General features: G+C 31.7%; 1 protein-coding gene across 2 annotated transcripts in view; it reads left to right on the top strand.

Moving 5' to 3' along the window:
• LOC149425895 (hemicentin-1-like) overlaps positions 1-22,830 on the top strand; it is a 440,318-nt gene that overhangs the window by 70,583 nt on the left and 346,905 nt on the right. Inside the window, exons 2-3 of one of the 2 annotated variants that reach the window (XM_089645098.1) lie at positions 76-134; positions 855-1,051. In XM_089645098.1, coding sequence (XP_089501224.1) covers positions 952-1,051 — 100 coding nt within the window. In that variant the 5' untranslated portion in view covers positions 76-134; positions 855-951. Of the gene's footprint in view, positions 1-70; positions 135-854; positions 1,052-22,830 lie in introns of both variants that reach the window. The other variant, XM_089645106.1, reaches the window with a different exon arrangement.

Genomic DNA, 22,830 nt, shown 5'->3' with positions numbered 1-22,830 from the left:
TGTGTTTCAGGCTAATAATTTTTGCTTATTATATGGTATTATTTAAATTGTTTTTGTTTCTTTGTTTCAGGACAGGATTTTGTAAAAATAAAACCGACAGCGCTTCTTGACGACATTAAATAATACTAAACAAGGTAAATTAATAAAAAATAAAAATAAAAAATAAAATAAAAATTAATAATATGAAAAATTATGTAATCTGTAATCTTTACAGACTTTCAATTAGTTACTCGACCATAACTATTTTTTGTCTTGTGTAAATGAGCTTTCCCTGTTTTTTTACCTCGTAATTCGATTGTTTTACTTGTTTGAACGATCAAATAAACTTTTAGGCTCTATAAAACTGTCAGTACATATAACAGGATAACAGGCAGAAAATTATCATTCATAATTGAGTTTGCTCCATATGCAAATATCAGATAGTGGAATTTTATACGAATTGAAGTATCATTAGGAATCTTTTTCTCGAATTTACACACTGTAGTAAAAAAATATTTCATAATTTTTCATTAAAAAAATTACATATTGTATTTATCATCATAATATCGTACAATATAGGAATCGTTCAATAACAAAGAGCTAAGCATGGCGCGTTATTATAAAAATCAAATGCATACATGAAAAAATTATTTTCATTGTTTCGTGCGTTTTCTGTGTATCTGACATCTACATTTTAGTAATTATTTGACGGTTTTTAATTTCCTCTGTTAAAATACAGATTTCAGTTAATTTGAGTGCTGAACAGCTACCATTGTCATGAGACAAACAGACGACTAGCTATAACTCTCAGTCCTTATGAACTGCAAGCTCGACTTTTTTCATACACTATTGAAATGTTTGGCGGATTAAAACAGGTTTGAAAGCTCGAATAGACATTAATTACCGCTTGGAAATATTTTTAATCATCTGTGCGGGACGATAATTGTGTGCTATGGACGATAGAGTTTAGCCATGACGAGAACCAGAACCGGAATTGGACAATCCGCCTGCGCAGGAAGCTACCTGCATTTCCTGCTATTCCTGTCATGTGGACTTCAGACTGCTTTTGCAGGTAAGCCGCTTGATAATTTTTCGTTTTTAACTTCACTAAGTATGATTTTCGCAATGCATATTTTCATCCTGTGTCGGTCTTTTATGCTCTCTTTGTTCCAATGTTTGTAAAGGAGCTAGAAAAAAAATATTTTAACGAGAAAATGCAGGTGACATACGGGTGCTTAATTAAAAACGTGAATGCATGAATAGAAACTAGATAAACTGGCTGAATATTCTATTATTTCAAATTTTACAAAGTAATAACGCAGGGTTTCAAATATTCGGATTAAAAGCCTTATAATAATTTAGAAGGCTTTAAAGTGACTTTCGAAAATTGATCGAAGGTTGACATTTTAAGAGTGAGTATAATGAACATGAACATGAAGCGAGCGCTTAAGGTTCCGCTTTCAGAAAAAAGAAGAAGATTACTGAAGATGGTGTGAGAGGGTGATATATGATGGATGGAGCGCGGTAACATTAAAACTTTTTCAAGAATTGAAAATTCAATTTGTGGTGTAAATTTCATTTAAATAAAATAAATGTAATGTATGCCAAATGTATCTGTATGCCAATGTGGTATAGAGGTTGAATTATTGTAGCGGGTGAAGGTCGTACTTAATAATGATAGGTACTTGATCTTGTACTGATATTTATTGGGGAGCTGCTTGTAACCAAAGAGGCACACAACTAACGTGCATCGCCTTTTATAAGATCATGCAAGCATTCCATCTCTCTTGCACCCATCCAAATTTGTACAGACATCACAATAAATAACTTTGTATACATCATTATTTAATCTAAAAGGATCGAACTGTTTCAGAATCAATGGTTTCTTCGTCAGGATAAATAATGAAAACTAATAATTTTCATGTACGAATTTAATTATGTTTTTTTAAATAAAAAAAAGATTGTAATTAAAAAGCGTTAGCGACTGTTTTGAAAATCTTTAAAAAACACGACTTATTTAAAATTGATCAAAAATCACTCGACATCTGAGATAAGTAGCTTCTAAAGAAACACTGATTTTTTAAATTATCATACCATGCTGAATAACATAACCAGTTATGTTTTTTTTATAATTTTCGAAGAATCCCTTGCGATTTTTTTCTATCTAGGAAATTTTATATAATTTCTGTTTTAACTCGGCTAGTGAATAGAGTTTTTAAAACAACATACATATTTTTAAGAGCTTAAAACTTAAAAAGTGACAGGGAAACATGTTATTTTTCGGTGGAAATCGGAATGCGAGGTCTTAAGGCACGGGTTCCCAATCTACGAGCCGCGAACTCAAATAAAGATGCGAAAAATTTTCAGTATGATCGCCGCCCGATAAAGTGAAGTAATAAAACTTTTACTTTGTGGATCTTTTCTTTTAAATTTAGGTGACCATTCTTCCGGTTTTACCAGTTGTCACTGGTTGTTGATACTCTATCCTGGCTAGTTGTATTATTTTGATCGCAGTGTATTAGATTAATTATATACCATTAGTGCCACCTGTGAAGTTTAGGTCATATTAATTAAGAAAGGTTCTCACCTCTGCTAGTTATTTGCTGTTAAATCGCGTCGGTAAGAACAGTGTCCTGTATTGCTGCCGGTTGAATTTGACATGTATTAGTAAAACACTTTTTCATATAAAAGACTATGTTTTCCTAAAAACGCTCTCTTGCTCCAAAACAATCAAAGGTTTTACCTTTTCAAAGGAAGAACAGGAACCGGCGTGTATCTACTTTATTAAAACCCTGTAAAAAGTGTCTTTTCATGGCGTAAATCAAGTGATTCAGATTGTCTCTCAAATAACAGTGTTTAATTTAAAAGGACTCTCCATTTAATAACATTACTCGTTTTTCCAAACCAGCACAAACGACTTATAAGTTTTTTTGTTTAAATATTCATACGAAAATATTTATAGAAAATAATTCAGGAATCAGAATTTGAATCCAAAAACATTTGAAAGCGTTTTTAATAGATATGTTATTATTAACTACTCGAACAAAATAAGCTTTGATTAAATTAAAAATGAAACGTTTTGGATGCGAATATAATTGATATATTGGTAAACTTTATACTACAATATCCACAATAAATCAGGTTAACATTAAATGCATAAATGCTTTTAATTATATTATGAGATAATATGAGGTTACGAGCCAATTCAAGTTAATTTGTTTTGTAAAACCTAAGTACTTTAAATGTTTGGTTGTTGAACTGCCATTACGCCGGTGATTTAATTAAATATACAATATTTCGGTTGTAAATGCTTAATTACATTTTTAATTGACTATCACTCAGTGCTGTTCCTATCCCCTTCTAAAACTTGTATACAAAGTGTTTTGGAACTTCTAATCGAATCACTTCATCTAGACTCTAGAGCTTCTCCGTCATTTTCTGAAACAAAATACCAACGTTTATTCAAAATCTTGTAGAGTAGCGTTATGTTTTGCTTTTAAGAACTAAACCTACATGCCTGCATACAAAACTGCTGCCATGGAAGAGTGGTTAAGATCTTGGGCTTTTAATCCAGAGGTCTTCGGTTCGAAGCATTTTTTGAGCAATAAAACGCAAGTTAAAAGAATGAAAATAATACAGAACGGAGGTATGAGGTCTATATTGTGCTGTAGCACATATTTTTTTGTTTTTTTTTTCTTTATTCATAAAAATATATTTGAATACAGTTTTTTAGATGCTTTTCGACTACCCCACTAGACACATGTCAGTATTATGGTAGTTGAAATGTACTAGGATAAAAAGTCCGTAATATACTAGGATATAAACAATGCAACGCCGACTCAATATTCTAAAAATGTGTGACAACGCTTGGTCTATAATACCCTATTATTTATATACAAGTTAAAAAATAAAATGTTACCAATATTTGGTATAAAGGTTTCAAAATGTTCAAAGAACTCCCTTTATATGTTAAGGAAGCCAAAATCTTTGCAGTTTTTCGTGGGTTATGTCTCAATTTTGTGAAGTCCAAATAGTACGTAGGTAATGGAATATTTTTATAGTAGTTTTAGAATAGATTTACACTAGATATAAAATGTTATTTTTTATAACTAAATAAAATATACCTTCCAATAAAATCCCGGTGTGAGTAATTTTTATTATTTTGTTATATTTATAGTTTCACATGTGACTAATAATAATTAGTATATTTGAGGCTCATTCCAGAGTAGTTGGTACTCTCAATATTGCCCCAGTAAAGGACTACCATTCTGAATCTGTAAGATGCTTGATATAGCTATAGCTGACTAGGCTCTCGACTAGTAAGCTGGTGGTCGCGTGTTATAATCCTGGCATTCTTAAATAAATTTTATTTTATTAACTTGTGTTATTTCACAAATTACTCATTAAAATGATGTGTAGTATATTTGCGGCACGTTCCAGAGTGGAAGATACTCTCAGTATGGCTCTTGCGTAAGACCACCATTCAGAATTAAAACCAAGCTTGAAATTGCTTTGACCGTGTTTGGTGACGAAATCTGAATAGCCAGGTACTTCCGCACCTTTTTCTTTTTCATCTCTTTTCCCTTTCCACCAGCTTAAGCCTCACAACATATCCAATTGAGGATGGTATAGTCCCACTGCTTGCGGTTATTTCGGACTCTAGAACGGTATTAATATTTTAAAAAATAACGTAAAAACACGTACTTACAAAAAATTCTGACACTAAAAAAATGTTTAATCTATATATTTTTTTAAATGCACGTTAAGTTATTTTTCGGAATATTAACGCATCATATGCGTTAACGACAACTTATTAAATTTCAGACAACATTTTGCAAAACGTCCTGTTATTTTTCATGCTCACGTAAATGTGTTCCACTGCATTTTCTTGAGCAAATGTGATTTAGTTGTACATATAAATCGCACTTAGTATGACAACACGTTTACCTTTAATTATGATCCTATATAATAACGAACCACGTGTTCTCATCACGAGAACAAACTTTCAGACTGATAAACTTATAACGTGACGCATTATATTGATTTGGCAAGCTGGTCGCGTCGGTAACCGGATAAATCATCACAATGATAACTCATCACATCTTTAAAAAGTTATATAAAGTCACGGAAAGTGATGAAACAAAAACTTTATTAACTGTGTTATGTAGGTTAGGTAAGGTTAGTGTATATTTTTCTGGTTTATGGACTTTACTGGAAACACTTGGAGCGTATTTTAACTTTTTTATTTTGAATCACAAAACATGCTTTTTATAAAATCAACGTTGACAATAACAATTTTATTGATAACGGGCCCGACTCTTGTACAGATAAATACTGTTTACTGTAATAAATTTCTGAAGGAAAGAACACATTTTCACTGGGAACAGTCCCTTTGTAGGTTAAAAATACTAATCCATTGACACTTATTGACAGATTCGGACATACACAATGAAAAAGAAGCAACTGTTTATCGACATGGTTAGAGCTCTAGAATGTTAGTGCAGATTCACACCATTTCTAATAATCAATTATTCAAACAATCCATAGATGGCGACTGTATCCAGAATTATTAAGAACTTATCATTTACAAAATTAAACATTGATTTTAAACGTTGATATTATAAAAAGCATGTTTTGTGATTCAAAATAAAAAAGTTAAAATACGCTCCAAGTGTTTCCAATAAAGTCCATAAACCAGAAAAATATACAGTAGGTTAGGTTAAAAAAAAAATTTCATCGTTTCTAATGACTTTATATAACTTTTTAAAAGTGTGTTGAGTTATCATGAAACCGGTCTCGACAAACTTTATGATGTCTTGTAACGACTTGTCGCATGACAATGGTGTTATAAATTGTCGAAACACGTCACCGATTGAAACATTGTGTAACCTTAAGGCTTTATGACTAGCCTTGTGAGTTTCCTGTCCGTATTGTATCTACATTGTGATATTGATCGGGGCTTTGGTTGAATGAACTAAATATATTACATTCAGTCGTTGGCTATAATTAAAAAATAAATAATTTACAGAAATAAAACAAAAGTTATGACAAAATGTGTTTATAAGTAATTAAAAAATGGACATTCCATAATTTAAAATAAAGGTCCACTAGTGCATTTTGTTAATGAAGTTACACGAACCAAGAAACTGCTCGATAAGGACAAAAACTCGCTGAGGCAACTGGTAGAACTACTAACGGAACACTGCCATCTCAGGAGACACATGCAGATATTGGGAGTGGAAAACACCAATATATACAGGAAATGTGAAGAGGATTAAGAGAATCCAATTCACCTATGCTGCCAATGTTATGCCCTGGTGGGAACTGGGCTCAGATACCTGGGGAAACATACAGTAGAACCAGAAGACATAGCCACATACCCAATAACAACCCTGGTGAACTTTATTAAAGGGACTGGGTTGTTGTTAAAGGATTGAGGTAAAATGAGAAATAGCACAATGGGCCTACGGCCTAAATGCTCACGGGAACTACGTGTAAACCGTCTACGCCCTTAAAAAAACAATGAAGTTTCGAATGTCCAGTTTTTTTAATAATTTAACTTTTTTCTTGAAAAAAAATACTAATTCTGTTATTTTATTAACTTCTTCAGTCTGACAATTTAAATTTGTATACCTTTTTAAATATAATTACAATGCATTTGTAGTGTTTAAAACTGAGTAATTTTGATGTTAAGTATACATATTTTCAAATGATGAATTAAGTTTAAATTGTTTCAAATCTTTGAATATTTGTAAAATTTAGTCTTTTTATGCCTTCAATTTTCGGAAGTCAGAAATTTTTTAATAATGTTGCTGAAGGGAATTTTGGTTGATTTTTCAAAATTACTTTATTAATTTATTATTCTTTCCACCACCTTTGCAAGATTTATAACATCATCATATGCATCTCCCCATATAATTATTCCATAGTGAATTGATGACTGGACTAGCACATGGGAAATAAACTTGTTAAAACTATTGACTTTCATAATCATTAACTATACAGTCGGTCTATTTGGTAGTGAAGATTTTTTTTAAACAAAAAACTAAAATAATTCGCTTGTCAGTTCCTTCTTTGGTTGTTAGATTTATGTATTTCAAACTCTAAAACAATATATTGAACTCTTTTCAATCGACATTAAATAACATGTTGTGTATTGAAATATATTCAATTAAACTATTATTACTATAGATGTCAGTCTCTTGCTGGCAGGAAATGTAACAATGCGCTATTTGAGACCGCTGAACGTGTATAAGTTTTGTTGCAATTCATTCTTAAGCCAGTGCATTGAAAGGAAGCGAAGGGTGGCACACATTCTAGTTCTTCCAAGGGGATCTATCTTCAACGAATATTCATTTTGGGGGCTTGTTACTTAAAATTTACTTACGCACGTCGGAATTTGAATCCGCGACCTCCTGCTTGCTAGTCAAAAGCCTTACTCCTCGAACACGGAGGCCGTAAAAAACGATGAAGCAAATATCTAGTATGGATAAGTGCTACTTTTTATTTGTATTTAGCAATTATTTATGAGTTAATGATAATTATTTTTTTTTTAAATTACCCTACCCACTATGTTAATATAGGTGAACGGATAAATTATCACAATAATAATTCATCACATCTTTAAAAAGTTATATAAAGTCATGGAAAGTGATGAAACAAAAACTTTGTTAACTGGTTTAAGTAGGTTAGGTAAGGTTAGGTCAGGGAAGGTTAAAAAAAATTTTTCATCTTTTCTAATGAGTTTATATCACTTTTTAAAAGTGTGTTGAATTGTCACTGTGTTGAGTTATTATGGAACCGTTAATATAATGTATGTATGAAAAAGGTCACGCAACAGTTCCTTATACAAGTATGGATTCATTTCACACTTGAACTAGTAAATAATTCATTCAAACATTGTATAATCCTAAAATTTTGAAAATGACATCCCTCAAAAATAGCTGTACTTACAAACATGGCGATATTGATTAGGGTTCAGTTTGGGTGAAAAGGTACAAGATCGCACCTGGTGGTTCAGCTAAATATGGCAATGACTTACAGGGGTAAAGCTAATAAATAACTTAAAATAACTAACTTAACATCATGTCGAGCCCGCCATATACGTGAACCGCAATCCACCTACAAAATGAATTTTAAAAAGAATCCATAGCGTGTAAAACAACAATGAACGTAAATGTTCATGTCAATCATAAAGGTTAACTTTTGCATATCATTGATGCCTTAAGTTAAGCAAAATGAAAATAAATTAACAATACAAAGAAAAAAATTATCGATTTCGCGGAAAAAAGCTTTATCTTGAACCCAAGCTTCTGAATTCAATATAAGGCTTGTTGTCAGGAATTGTGGTTTTCCACTTTTATCTGTTATTATTCAAAACAATTTTCAACTGAATATGAATATTGTTATTTTGAAAAATATATATTTTATATTGAAAAGCATTCGGAAAAGGAAAAGATTTTGTTACAACCGAAAATCGAACTCGTTACCTTCCGCTTGCCGGGCAGATACTTAACTAGGCTACCGATCCTCTTCTGTTACACACGATTTGAGATTACCACGGCCAATACCATTGTAGTGATTTATTTTTGGGATTTTATGCCGTGTTACGCTACCTCCTTCTTTAGTCAAAGTTTTCGACGTGTTCCAGTGACAGATTTTTTTCAATTTATTTTATTTTTTTATTGAATAAATAGTTAATACATATCAACAAACAAGTCCTGCTAAGCCAATTGAATTGGCTTGTCAACAGGTGCTTAAAGTTTAGTTACATATACATTTTTATAAGTTATAATTTATATCTTATATCTACAGAATCAACAATTGATGTGTAATGCTCTAATACTGTCCGAAGCGTTGGCTAAAGATAATAGCGTAAGCAACTATCTTTAGCCAACGTGGTAGCGCAACACGGTATAATACCTCAAAAATAAATCGCTTTTCCTGTCGTTTTTTTCAATCACGCAATCGACCTTTCAAATATCAAAAAGCAAAATAGTGCTAAATGGTCATTTGACGAGAATTTTTCGTTTTAAATTCTGCAATATATCCAAAGGTTATACACCAGGCTAGTACTGCAAAACTTTGCATCGTGATTTTCACTAAAAAAATGTAGACATTGTTTTCCATTAGTTCCATTACATTTGTGAGGTATAATCGGGGTCTCCTGCGACCGTTTCCACAAACAATAGATTGCCGTACGAATACGATCCATAAAAAATACTTTCGATGTAAATTTTTCATTTCATTTTTTATTCATCACATATTTAAGCGTAATAAATAAAATGAAAACTCTTATTTGATAATAGATTAAAATTAATTGTTATAAATGAGGTATATAAAGGTTGATTCTGAAGTCTAAACAATATTGTTGTTTTAAATTATAGTAATGAATTTAAATAAAATGTAGTGCGATTGGGTGAACAATATTTTTTTGTCAATCTTGCTTTTATAAATATGAATTGATTCGATGGTTTACCAACACGTGAGTATGCAACGAATAATTTGCCATGGGATAAATATGGATTTTCACCATTATCAAGGCTACGGGGAAGTTAAAATTTAGGTTTGTGTGCATTTTTGGATAAGAAATCTGAAAAATGTATATATTTATTTTGGATCTCAACAATAGAGCCTCCTATCGGGTCTAAAACTATCATATATTTTAACCTGCAACCATACACATTTGGAAAATTACATTGAAATCGGTTGGGTGGTTTCGGAGATTAGCGTGTACGAACACTGACACGTAATTTTTATATATTAAGATATTATGTACTAAGGCGCGGTATTGTTTCTCTATTTTCACAGACAAATTAAGCCACAGCAACGCATTGCGGAGTACAGCTAGTCTATATAAATAAAAATATCAATGTTCGATTGTTCAAAATGTTAAATGTCCGAAATTCTTCACCGATTGCTTTGAAAGTTTGACACAACGTTGCAATTGAATACGCGTGGGTTTGTATGTACCTTTATTATACAGGTGTCACCTGTAACAGATAAAATATCATCTTTTTAAAAACAGCGCCATCTATTGGACGTAAAATCAACATTCACTATTGTTTCTCTATCTGCACGGAAAGACTGAGCCACAACACTTCGAGGAGGGGTACAGTTAGCATAATAAACAATATGTAATATAGTGGCGAAGTGACGTCATTTCACATGGTGTTACATTACGATTTCTCGCAACTGGGGATTCATAAATAAGCCTTTTCACCACTTGAGAATTTCTCAACAGCAGCTGTCAAAAATTTTTCTGGACGTTTGTTGGGCACTCTAAAATAGACTTACTTTATTTAAAAGTGAGTTTCTAATAGCAATAACAATCATACATACGAAATAAGTTATTTACAATTTATGAAACTCATAATTATTACGCAGTATACATAACCTCAAAAATAAGGATTTATGACAGACCGCATCGTTTGGTGGTTGTCAATAAAAGAAATAATTCCCTCCTCTGCCTTCCCCGTTTCGAATGCGCGGAGAATGTTTTCCATCGGCGAACATTACGTTTTCGAAGAAAAATGTGGATGGGAACGCCCCCTTTACGAATGTTTGAGCCAATGTTTGAAGTAATGTTTGTCGTAATGTTTGAAGTAATGTTTGAAGTAATGTTTGTCGTAATGTGTGAAGTAATGTTTGAAGTAATGTTTGAAGTAATGTTTGTCGTAATGTTTGAAGTAATGTTTGAAGTAATGTTTGTCGTAATGTGTGAAGTAATGTTTGAAGTAATGTTTGAAGTAATGTTTGAAGTAATGTTTGTCGTAATGTTTGTCGTAATGTGTGAAGTAATGTTTGAAGTAATGTTTGAAGTAATGTTTGTCGTAATGTTTGAAGTAATGTTTGTCGTAATGTGTGAAGTAATGTTTGAAGTAATGTTTGAAGTAATGTTTGAAGTAATGTTTGAAGTAATGTTTGTCGTAATGTGTGAAGTAATGTTTGAAGTAATGTTTGAAGTAATGTTTGAAGTAATGTTTGAAGTAATGTTTGTCGTAATGTGTGAAGTAATGTTTGAAGTAATGTTTGAAGTAATGTTTGTCGTAATGTGTGAAGTAATAAAATGTAAAAATACTTCCCAGTTAAAATCAACGATACCCCAAATATTGAAATAAATGGTCTCAATTGCACCGCTGTATGAATATGTTAAAATAATGAATCTCACAAGTAGCCTAAAACCCAGGAAGAGCTTTTCGCCAGTACATTATCGAGTACCTACCTGAAAGGGTGTTACCCACTTTGCTGATCATTTCGAGAATGCGATAGAAAATACTTGAACGGCAAATTAATTAACTCAAATTTAATAAAGGGCAACTTTTTTATAAGGGATTTGCGTTTTTAGTTTTTACTAATCTGATGTCGAAATTTCAGCTAAAAAATTGCCACATATGAAGTTTAATATTATATTTTTATTCATATTTACTAATTTTTTAATGGATAATAAATTTTTCAAACGTTTTCTGGCATGTGTCACATTCTCACATTAATTTGGATCGTTAATATATTGATCAAGCTTAAAATTGACTCTTGTAAAGTTAATCATTCGGAATATTGGTTAATCGTAATATCTATCAGCTTTTGGAATTTCTACTTTCGTAAAGTTGACCCACTGGAGGATACAATTTCATCGAAGCCTTTTCAACGTTTTGTTCTACGTAAATGTATTACCAAATTAAAGGTGTATGTAAAAATTTTAATTTCTTCCTATTTTAAATGTTGTACTTTCAAGTTATGTAATCCTCGGCTATTGTAATATAATAAATATTATTGATTTATTTACACATTCTTTAAATATTGTATGAGTAAAACCTTAAATTGTAATATTTAATCATTGAAGGTAATATTATTATAAACCCCCCTGCAAAACAAAGCTCATGGGTTCAATTCCTCGATGCGTCAGTAATTCTTTCTGATTTTCTGTTTCAAATTTTTGATTGAGAGACACTAACATTTTCAGCCATAATTAAATTATTATTTACAACTTATAAATAAAGAATTTATTGATATTGTCTTTGAGAAATCGTAAAACCTCTTTCCACAGAGTACATTTCCCGACAAACCCTATTTGAGATTTATTTTATTTAAATATCGGCACCAAATGAAAATTTATTCCTGAAATAGCAGTTTCCAGCGATCATAGACACCTTCTGAGCTCGCCTTTCATGTTGCAATAAGTTTCCACTTCAAAAAGGACGCCGCTTTCAGAAAGCTCGGCTGATCAGTTCCACACATTCATCGTCGGCAAATATTATTATTATAACTGTGAAATATGAAATGGGCATTAATAAATCATTTATTGTACACACGTTAAATGTTCCTGTTTTTCTTGAAATTGCAAATTTTAATTTGTTTTTGAATTACGGAGTTATTTTTATGTTTGTGTTGGGTTCGTTGTTTCATATTTTTATTATTTAGAAATGTTGTTACACATAAAAATGCGGATGGTATTGAAAAGGTTAAAGCAGATAGTTAAAAGTGTTCACCAGATTGTTCAGAGAATAAAAAATATATTTTATCTTAAGAAATAATGGATATGAATGAAATCGTCACGGAATAATGCCACATTTACGCTTAGGTTTTTAATTTGCATTATTTCGGGTAAAACCTTTTCTGATGCGGATCTGCAGCTAGCTAGAGATGGTTTGTTTATCGTAGAGCTTATATTTAGTGTAGAGCTCCTTGCCTTCACACATCATCTCCAAAAATAATAATATAGGTTCAGAGGGAAATTGTTTTCCTAATGGCCTCCTGTAGGAAGTGTATAAAAATATATATTTGGAAAAGCCACACCTCAGTTAGTTGATGATAACTCACATAAAGAATAAAATTCGGCCGGCATAGTCCAGTGGTAACGCATTGGACTACCATTCCGAAGGTCGCGGGTTCGAACCCGGCGTGCGCAAATAAATTTTATTTGATTAATTTGTGTTATTTCACAATTAATTAATTAAAAATAAAATATAGTATATTTGCAGCACATTCCAGAGTGAAGATACTACCAGTATCGCCCTGGTGTAAGACCACCATTCAGAATTGAAACGTTGCTCCAAATGGCTTTAGCCGTGTTTAGTGACTAGATCTGAATAGCCAGGTACTTCCCCACCTTCCTCTTTCCCTTCCCCGCTTACCTTCAGCCTCACAACATCCCCCAATTGGGGATGCCATAGTCTCACTGGCTCCAGACGGGAGCAGTTGGGACTCTTGTGAGGTATTCACTATAAAAAAAAATTTTAAAAAAATCGGCAAGAGGACTGAGAGTAAAACACAACATTTTTCAGAAAGTCGTGTTTATTGAAGTGAAACTTCTTTACGCGCGTCATGCAATTTCGAGTAACGGAGTAAAACCGACTCATGACCGTCACGAAAAACCGTGATCATTTCGCTATAGGAGCCTAACTAATATTATATACCTAGTTTATGTCACTCTCCAAACTCAGCTTCGCGGTCTAGAGGCAGAGCGCCCGACTGTCGTCGTGAAGAACCGAGGTTCGATCCCCGCTTAAACTATTTTTTTTTCTGATTTTTTTAATACGAGGAAATGTGATAAAATGCTCTCTTGCTGCGACTTTTAAATATTTTAACTATATGATATTTTGGTCTAAATATAGCTTACAAATCGAGCTGGTAAAGTCGCTCGGTATTTTGATTAATTATTTTTATTTTGAATCATTAAAATTACTAATCAAGGTCGATAACGCGACTAATTACCCTCGCAGACGTGCGTGACAAGTTTTTTTAGTAAAAAACACAGCCGTAAGTGAGTTTTTCTAAATTTATAAATGTTTTTCAAATTCAGACTCCATACGGGTATGAGACTGCTAAAACACGATAGATCTTTTCCAAAACGGACAAATATACGGAAATATTTTGAAAAACGACAGATATGACTTCACACTGCCGATATATCTTCGATTTGACCCTATATAAAGCGTTAACGAGACGTTATGTGATATAATTCATTTGCCGTGTTTGAAAACGAAAATTTTCGCGGGACAAGTCAATTGAGGAGTACACGTTGTATACGCGGTTCTCGTCGCGCGAGATACCTCTCCTCGCGGTCTAGAGGCAGAGCGTTCGACACTCGTTATGCAGGACCCGGGTTCGAATCCCATATTTTTATAACTTTTAATTTTTTTTTTATCACATGCTACTTATAAATATGTCAATAGACACAAAAAAGAGAGAATGAAATAAAAAGAGAGAGAGAAGAATACTAAAAGTTTCACTTCCGTCGTGCATAGGCTTGCCACACACTGTATTTTTTATTACATAGTTTAATTTGTGTTCGCGAGAACCATTATGGGTAACTAACATAGGTTACCGTAAATGGATCGCTACGTTTGACGACTTGGAAAGGGGACCTGGGTTCATGGCATGGGGTTTGTCCAGGTCTTGGTGGCGGATGCGTCTGTCCTCAGCTGCGTGGCAGGCCGGATCAGAAGAGGCCGAAGAGGGAGACCCTTTGGCCCCGCATGTCGGACTCTTTCAATCCATCGCTTTGCACCTTAGTGGAAGGAATGGATTCATATTTCACTCCTAGACACAATAACCCCCAAATTCCTACCATTTTGCCTTACGAGAATTTCCTCTTCTTTCTTTATCCAAAAGTCCCTCCAAAGATAACACAGGTCTTGATAGAAATTATTTTTCTCGTGGCTTTATGTGCGGAGATAATATATTTAAAAATACATTTTATAAAATTGCGATGAATTTTGAGATTGTGTAATTATATAAGGCTCTATTATGGCAACATTAACAAGACAATTCAGACAATTTAACAGTCTGAATTTTACGCTGAAGATTATGAATTGGATATTCATATTCCATTACTTTGAAGTATTCAAGTGATGAAACGTAAGGCGTATCCCAAACAAACACAATAATAATTAGATTACAATGTAACAGATATTACTTTCTCTACACTGCAAAAAGAAATAATCTAAGGATGGGTTGTTTCACGGAATTGAACAATTCATCAAATTTCCAAGCTGATTCAAAGGTTCTGTAAGGTTCTATTCAAGTTCTGTTATTATTATAATTTTGTGAAACAACTGACCAATAATGATTTAATAACAGAACTTGAATAGAACCTTCACAGAACTTGAAAATCGGATTTTAAATTTGATGAATTGTTCAAATTCCGTGAAACAACCCGTTCTAACCGTAGTAAATTATGTATATTTATTATATTCGGTCCACAAAAACTAACATAATTATAAAACGTACTTTTTATTAAGACTGTACGAGTTTTAGCGTTTCACAGGTCACAGCCATCTATAGAGTGTCACCGGTCAAAGCCATCTATAGAGTGTAACAGGTCACAACCATCTATAGAGTGTCACAGGTCAGATCCAACTATACAGTTTCAGCGTGTCACAGGTCATAGCCATCTATAGAGTGTAACAGGTCACAACCATCTTTAGAGTGTCAAAGGTCAGATTCAACTATAGAGTTTCACCGTGTCACAGGTCATAGCCATCTATATATTTGTAGCATGTAGATAGTATATATATCTATACATGCTACAAATCTTTACTAGTTTATTTACATAATTGCGCACTGGCATTGCGCTGAGTTGAAAAATTGGTACATTCCAAGAACAAGAGTGGAAAATTTAAAAAATAATTATTAAAGCCTGGCGTTAATTAAATAACAATTTCAAAAATTTCGTCTAGATTTTGAGGACTACTGAAATATTTAATTATTACTTTCAATTTTATCGTCATGATAAAATTCCACCTTTCAAAAGATTTTTAATTACTTATTATTTTATCGCTTTGTGTGGGTCAAAAAATGGCATTCTTAAGTGGTTATTACAGAACAATTTCACTTCGATTGAAGAAAAAACTGTATAAAGAAATTTTTTTTTGGAAAATTGTATTAATTAAGCATCGATAGATAGTGTTGTAAAATGTAAATATTCTGTAGGTTTACCGGGAATTTTTACAACAAATATTGTTCACAAAAATAAAAAAAATCATTTATCACTGTAAATATTATAAAACCTAACTCATTATAATTCCTTTATTGGGTTAAAAATTACAGTTGATGGTTGAACTGTTTTATGAAGAAGATACAGAAAACTTTAGAAAAAAACATAAGAAAAATAATTTTCTAAAATTAATTATCTTTACCTAATAAACCAAAACGATACCTACCTAGCAAATCCGTTGGTTTTCTCGCATATTATTTGAAGATCTTGTTTTTAATAGATTGATAAAAACAAAATCAGTTAAAACAAAATCAATTTTAAGTTTTAAAAGATTGATATTATATCGGTAAAAACAAAATCAAAACTAAGTTTTAATAGATTGAAAGTATACCGGTAAAAACAAAATCAAAGCAAAGTTTGTATTCTACGTATGACAGTGCAACCTTCGTTAGAACGCCGTATCATATTTTGGGAATAATATCGCATAATGGGCTCTCGAATACAAATTACTGATGTGATTTCTTGTGAATCATGTGGCAACCTGCGACACTGTTCGGAGAGTGTTTCAGTAACCTCAAACAATTATTTTCATGATTGATTGGGTTTTCGTTCGGAAAACAATTTATTGTTCATGTCGTTTGATAGGAAATTTCGCCTTGAAATATTAAATATTGACTATATCGGTACTTTATCATACCTTTATACAAAGCCATACAACAAAGTTGCTTATGTATTTTAAATTACGATTTGAATCTATGTCTTAATATTTAAAGGCGTTTTATTATTTTCTACGATTTATACAGGAGACGTACTCAACCTAATTTAACCAGAGATTTTTTACATTATTTGAAGTAAAAAATTAAATTGAAATTTTGGAATTCAGTGATTTTTTTATATATTTTTTTAAAACCAAACAACAACAAAAATTCTTCCACGTGTCATCACTGGTCACTCAGCCGAGTAACCGTCCAAACCCTTACATTGAGTGGCATTGAGAATAGTAATTTTTAATACGAAAATAACAATTTTACTTAAAATCGGTGCGTTTTGAAAAAAATTTATGTGGTATCAAGCATCAAACAATTTTTGATATGCAGAAATAAGTAAATAAACTGTCTAAACATTTACTTGATAATAATAAAGCACATATTAAGATGCGCTCAATATAAGTATGAAGGTGAATGAATCTACGTAATTTCCTATGTCCGAAGCTCACAGGCTCAGAGCAGATATTATGTCGCCCGACTTCGTTCGATAATTTTCGGTTTCGAGCCCAACACTGCCATCGAGGCGCACTCGAATAATTAATTTTGGCCGTGAGATACCTATTTGCACCGTTCGAAATAGACTTTGTGTTGTATAGATTTCCGAAGGTTGTTTTAGCTTATTTGTGCATTCTGTACCTAATCCACACTGGGCCAGAATCCCGTTGGAGGATTTATTATGACTTGTGGCGGAATTTTGATTGGTACTGGCAGATTTTTTTACTAAGAAGTAGTGGCTGTTCTGTATTGTAATCTTAGTGAGTCTCTTTAGCTGTATTTATTCTTTGGGGGTTCACTGCGCATTAACACATTAGATAAAACCGCCCTTACCGAGCACTATCGAGTAATCATCAAAATATAATGAAATTTTAAAATATCTAAATAGTATTAAACAGAATAAATAGTATTAGTCGCTACCCACATCTGTCTATTTGTGCGCTTAGTTCGTCTAAACTACTCAACTGATTTTGATAGAATTTTCACTAATATTTAGAAAAATTCTTTCGAAAGGTTTACATATATAATACATGCATATTTTACTTGTAGAAAGTAGAGAATTGTTGATGATTTATAATCAAGTCAAGTTACCTTATAAGATATAACCTTATAGGTATTACGTAATTTTACATCTTAAAAATAAAGATGGTCCGCGATGGTACCTACATGTTTTTCCTACATGAGGAAAACTCAAAGTCATAATTTGTATATATGACATCTATAGTGGGTTAATTGCGAACCTATTTTGACTAATAAAATATTAATCCTTCTATCTAATTACTATGTTAGTTATGTTGAGCATTTAACATACATAAAAGTTGACCTCTATCTACATTTAATTTAAACGAATATCGTATAAGATATCATAGATTTAAAATTAAAATTACCCGCAACAACAAAAAAGACTTGCGAAGTTTTTTTTTTACCGATATAGTTTTAATTAATAAATAATTGGACAGGGATTAAAACTTTTAATCGTTATCCAATTATGTCTCTAAAACGTTCAAGGAATTAAAATTAAAAACATTAAATCCAGCAGTCAAATAATAGAGAAATTACTTCTTTGCGAATAGATGGAGAGTCGTCTGTTTAACATGGGACTAGCCTTATTCTCAACTGAGATAGGCATAGATCTCATAGAGCCATAAAATAGTCCGACTCACCGACTATTTTATGTCGATAATAGTCGACTCACCGATCGAAATAGACAAATAACCACTGGTTCATAAGGGCTACTAATTTGTCGTCAAATAAAGTGAATTATGCCATAAATTACGATTCTTCAATTGAATACAAGAATGTCTGTTGTCTGTAAGCAAGACTGTGCTCTGAAATAAAAGGATGAATCTAAAGGTATGATAAAGGTTGCTTACAGGGAAAAGTAATATTAGAGGAAATTCATCAACTGGAACCACTTCACTAAATATGTAAATAAAGGTACCTTTCAAGCTACGTTTAGCATACAATCACCAAATTAAGTGGAGAAATATCAATCAGGTCTTTATATTGTTATATCTGCAGCTCCGTAGCAGTATGGAAGATCTTATCAATCAACGTGCATGACCGGGCACCCACGATTGCAAATCATTTAGAAAATGGACAATGGGTTTATTTTACTGAAATAAACGCAGACCTATTTGATTCGATGATATCCAGGAATTACATGTGAAATCAGACTGCCAAAACTTTTGCCAACGGAGAAAGCGATTTACTCCAGTTGACGGCTTTCCTGGAATTTAAAAAAAACGGATTTTCTTGTGAGGTATTTGGTTCATCCCAACAATAGGGAATGTTTTCACTTAACAATGTTACTTCATGTTGTAAAAGACCCAACATCTTTTGCACATTACAGTGATTTATTTTTGGAGCATTATCGTTACCCGATTCTTCAGCAAACGTTTTGGGCAGCATTACAGTGTCATTCATAAGGACAGCTGTGATGATGGACACTGTAATGCTGTTCGAAACTAATACCTCTAAACTAATAATGGCCGTGAAAATCTCAAATCATTTCTGATCTTTTGCACACATCAAAACTGTATAAGAAGTTACTTATGATATGCATCGATCAACATGCAAATCAATTATTTAGTGTCCTCCCTTTTGAAATAAAAAACATTAAAAAAATAACTGACTTCAAAAGAAACATTAAAAAATGGATTATAGATAAGGGAAGGAAAAATATAGATATAATTTTGCAACCCAACAAAGACTAAAGCTTGTATTATGTAAATATTGAAGACAATATTAGAGATTTTTAAACGAAAATCTGAAACAGAAAAATCAGAAAAGGAAACGGTCACATCTGGGACTCGAACCCAGGACCCTTGTCTTTCCGGGACAATGCTCTACCAACTGCGCTAATGGGACCCTATTCCCCTCGGTCACTTTTAACTGTATCATACTTCGAATAAGAACTACCAACATTGTCTTCATTTTTTCACCGCACATTTTTATTGGCAACTATCTTTATGTATGATCGCAAGATTCAACCCGAACTAAATGCAATCCAGACAGCGTCTTTTTTTAGATAAACCTATCTTATTTTTTATTTTTAATGTGCGACATCTGTTGACTTTTTCTGCAAGTCTAGAATGAATATTTATTTTTCGGAATAACTTTATTGAGTAAAACCTCAAATTGTAATATTTAATATTTTATCCTGGGTTCGAGTCCCAGATGTGACCGTTTCCTTTTCTGATTTTTCTGTTTCAGATTTTCGTTTAAAAATCTCTAATATTGTCTTCAATATTTAAATATTACAATTTGAGGTTTTACTCAATAAAGTTATTCCGAAAAATAAATAAACTTGTATTATGTTTTATTTTTTCTCTAAATATTGTTTTTTAATTTTCTATGTAGTATTTTAACATATGTACTTATACTATTTCAAAAATATAACCATGTACAATGTGACCTTAGAACGGGGTACCCCAGTAAGGACACATTATCTTAAATAAAAAAATTGTTAAATAAAAAATAAAAAAATGGGTCCAATGGTCGAGGAATTTCTTATTTCCTTACAGCACTCTGGACTCCCCTCACATAAATTGGTGTTGAAAGTAGGGTGTTTTATAAGTATTGTTTTATTACAAAACCTCCCTCCAAATTATGTAACGGTACACGTTTGCAGGTAAAATATTTAAAAACGTTCATAATGGTATGTACAATACTGACCGGATGTGGAACTGGAGAAGTTCTTTTAATTCCCCGGATTCCTTCAAAACCAACGGATTTACCGTTTCAATTTAAACGTCTACAATTTCCAGTAAAACTGTCTTTTTAATGACCATTAATAAGTCACGGAGTCAAAAATTCAATGTTGCAGGTTAAGATTTTTTTCACATCTATATGTAGCCAATTCGCGTGTAACTTCTGATCAAAATCTGTTTTTGCTGTCTAATGACGGCTGTAAACATTGTATATAAAGATATTATGTACAATATATCATTTTTAGTTACTGGCAGTATAGTCCAATTCAAGATAATATAATATAATAATAACCTGGCACAGTATTAGGACTACTATTGTTCATATTATATGTAAATAATATATTTCAAGTTGCTAAATACGAGGAAATTGTCTCACATGCAGATGAAACAATGCTTCTTCTAAAAGCAAACACATGGTTAGAACTGAAAAAAAAGGCTAACACAGACATCAATGAATTGAAAACATGGTTTGACAATAACCTACTAACGTTAAACTCTAAAAAAACGCACTACGTACCATTTTTCATTAAAAAACCAAATTCGCCGCATGAAATAAACATTAGGATTCACTTTGCACTAAACACTCAACAACACAACCGTAACTTACTATGTGCCAATATTGAAATCAAAACTTCAACCAAATATTTAGGGATCACTATTGACCAATGCCTAAAATTGATACCACATATAACCATTCTCAAAAACAGAGTACGAAAATGAACCTATATTTTTAGCTGCTTGAGGCATATTATGAGAACTACTGAGAATGACGTACTTCGCATTCTGTCAATCCATAATCCAATATGGTATAATAGGATGGGGGGGCGCCTATAAAACTCGCACACAACCTCTTTATATTGCGCAAAAACTAATAATTAAAATAATATTAAAGAAATCATTTTTATATTCATCTGAACTCATATTCAAATAATTTAAAGTCAGAAAATTCACTTTACAAGTTTACAAAGAGGATATTCTAAACAAAACCGTACCATTCAAAAACACAGCAAATCTCAGGCAAAAATACATGTTAACAATTCCGATTTGTAAAAAAACTTTGGGTCTATAAATCCGCAAATATCTTCAATAAATTGCTAGAAAATATAATATCAGTCAATGATGAATTCAAAGAATTCAAACACAATTTAAAAAATTTACTGAAAACCTTAACCAAAATAAATATTATAATACTAAAATAATAATAATAATAAAAAATACCTCATCCCATATACACAAGCATTTGTTTTTTATGGGAGAACAATCTAAAAATAAAAATAAATCATGGTATAAAGTGGCCAAATATTAATTTTAATCGATTTTTATACCTACATTTTTATATTATTAAATTATTATAAATATTAATATATTATTAAATATTATTAAATATTTTTTGTATTTATACTTACACCTTTTTAGTTATTTTATATTTTTTTATTTCAACCTTTAAATAAATATTTCTACGAAAAAAAATCTTTGATGATTACAGCTAATGTAATCTAAGAAAGTCGCTGAATCTGTAAGCTGTGCAAAAAATCTATGTTTACAAAAAATTATTAATAAAAAAATTATGTACCTACAGTAAAATTATTTTTTTTAATTATTGCTTAACCAAAACGCTCTTTTGGAACTATAAATTTTCAATGTCAAAGCAAAAAAAATGGTTCGGACACTTATGACGCCAAATTAATATATTGCACCCGTCGCTAGTATCTTATAACTTACTTTCGTTTATCAAATAATAAAACTAAAGTAAATTGAACTCGTTGAACAATTTTTTTTCCGTATTTATTTCTCTCTAACCCTCACATATTACTTCATCATATAATATTATGTATTTTCGATTTATTTTTTTATTCTATTACATAATATTTGAGACAACTAACTCCAGTGGGTCTCTGGAATTACGAACTTGGAAATCTATGCGAGCGGCAAAACTGTAGGGGGATTTGGTATACGGAGAGAAGCTTACAAATTCTGAAGTGGTTACTAAACAAACAAGGCTAAATAAATTTTCAGTAATATTTAAATTCTTATTTCTCGCTTTCCATTCTCAGTCTTTTCATTGGATTTGTATTTAAGTAATATGTACCCCCTGCGCGAAATACCAAGTAAAACATGTTTACAAATTTGTTTGTTTTTTTCAGATCTCCTTACAAAAGGAATCACTGAAATTAATTTTGCTGAATGAGAATTCTTTACACTGACTAGTCAACATGTTCATATTATAATAAACAAGCATATGTCATGTTTAAAAAAATTATGATGTGAAACCTAATATTTAAACGTTTTACGTAATGTTTTGTGCTCAAATTGATATCATTACGTTTCATCTTCATTTTTCTGGAATTCGTAATGTTTAACCGGTTTTTTATATATATATATTTAAATTTTAGACATTTTGCTTCAATTTTGTAAGGTAACTTTAAATCATTATACTTAT

This window comes from Hesperophylax consimilis, chromosome 2 (genome assembly GCF_061612785.1).
Source record: "Hesperophylax consimilis isolate HC1 chromosome 2, BYU_Hcon_1.0, whole genome shotgun sequence".
NCBI lineage: Eukaryota > Metazoa > Arthropoda > Insecta > Trichoptera > Limnephilidae > Hesperophylax > Hesperophylax consimilis.
The sequence above is the reverse complement of the archived record's forward strand: the minus strand, read 5'-3'. Positions and strand labels throughout refer to the sequence as shown.